Source organism: Galeopterus variegatus, unplaced genomic scaffold, assembly GCF_000696425.1.
Source record: "Galeopterus variegatus unplaced genomic scaffold, G_variegatus-3.0.2 Scaffold8297, whole genome shotgun sequence".
Classification (NCBI taxonomy): domain Eukaryota; kingdom Metazoa; phylum Chordata; class Mammalia; order Dermoptera; family Cynocephalidae; genus Galeopterus; species Galeopterus variegatus.
This window is the reverse complement of record NW_007734408.1, coordinates 45,358-46,700: the sequence shown is the minus strand read 5'-3', so window position 1 is coordinate 46,700 and position 1,343 is coordinate 45,358. Positions and strand designations below refer to the sequence as shown.

Sequence of the window (1,343 nt, the reverse complement as noted above, 5' to 3'; positions counted from 1 at the left end):
ATAGTATTGAAAATTAAAAGTTAAGATTATGGTTCTTATGATCAAGACTATTATTCTCAGAATATTAAATATGTTAAAAACATTTGTTTTATGAAACTTTTATTGGAGTTTGATCTGTTCATATGTTTAATGAAATTCTATTCTATTTCTTAGTTATTAAAATAATTGTTATGCCTATCATATACCATCCAAATAACTAGCAATTCCAGGTTTGTCATTCTCAAATAGTTACACACGTTTCTTCAGACTAACTCTTGTTTGTTTGTTTAGAGCCAAACGGAGAAGGGTGTATTTAATGAGCAAACAGGTCAAAGTGACCAAATGGCAAATGGGAACAAAAGGAAACTGAATTTTTCCAGATTTGACAGAAAAGAATTCCATTTCCCAGAATTACCTTTCACAATACAGTCAAAGGAGATGAAAGGAATGGAAGGTACACATTTGTTGCATAGCTTTACAAATCTCCAGATGATGTAATTTACAAGACTTTTTTTGTAGTGCTACTTACATTTTATAGTGTGATTTAGGTAGAAAATAGTAAACTGCTGAGAAAAACACTTTCAGCTGACAAAATGTTTTTCTCATAGTCAAATAGACACTTAAAGGAGATCATTTTAAAAAAGGATTAAGACAGCTTTATTTTATTTATTTATTTTCTTCTGGTGGCTGGCCAGTACAGGGAAGACGGCTTTAAAGGGTACATTTTACATTAGCTCAATGTAATTGAAATGTTAGAACAATATTTGAGGAAGGTGGTGTTTTGTTTTTTTCCAGCAGGCCGGTACAGAGATCCAGACCCTTGGCTTAGGTGTTATAACACCGTACTCTAACCAACTGAGCCAACTGGCCAGCCCTGAGGAAGGTGGTTGTGGTTCAGTATATGACCTGGAGTGAATCACCTTCCGGCATTTCTCCATGATTGTTTGCCCATATAGTAACAGGAATGTTATACGTGCAACCAAGCATTTAGTAGATTAAGATTTGTAAATTTAAGATTTATCTTAAAATGAAACTCTTTTTTGCTTTCAGTAAATGTTCTTATGTTTCTTTGAAGAATAGTGACACCTTGTGAAAAGCTAATATAATAGCAAGAATATAGTACTTAATACAGCTCAAGAGAAATTATCTGATCCACTTAATGTTATACTCAGAATGAAAAAAATAAAAGAAAATAAATGCCTTCTTTTAATACTTGGTAGACTATTTTTTTAAAAATTTCAGTTGACACATTGTAATTAAACATATGTATGGAGTACAAACTGATGTTTTGGTACACATATAAGTTGTATAATAATCAGGTTAGGGTAGTTAATGTATCAATCACCTCACCTCATGGATTTATC

General features: G+C 31.9%; 1 protein-coding gene across 1 annotated transcript in view; it reads left to right on the top strand.

The window, feature by feature from the left end:
- The window catches only part of CDKL3 (cyclin-dependent kinase-like 3), a gene marked incomplete at its 3' end in the record, with an annotated part of 43,318 nt that extends 42,885 nt beyond the window's left edge, over positions 1-433 (top strand). Inside the window, exon 8 of the mRNA XM_008592761.1 lies at positions 271-433. Coding sequence (XP_008590983.1) covers positions 271-433 — 163 coding nt within the window. The remainder of the gene's footprint in view (positions 1-270) is intronic.
- Positions 434-1,343: the final 910 nt, after the last annotated feature.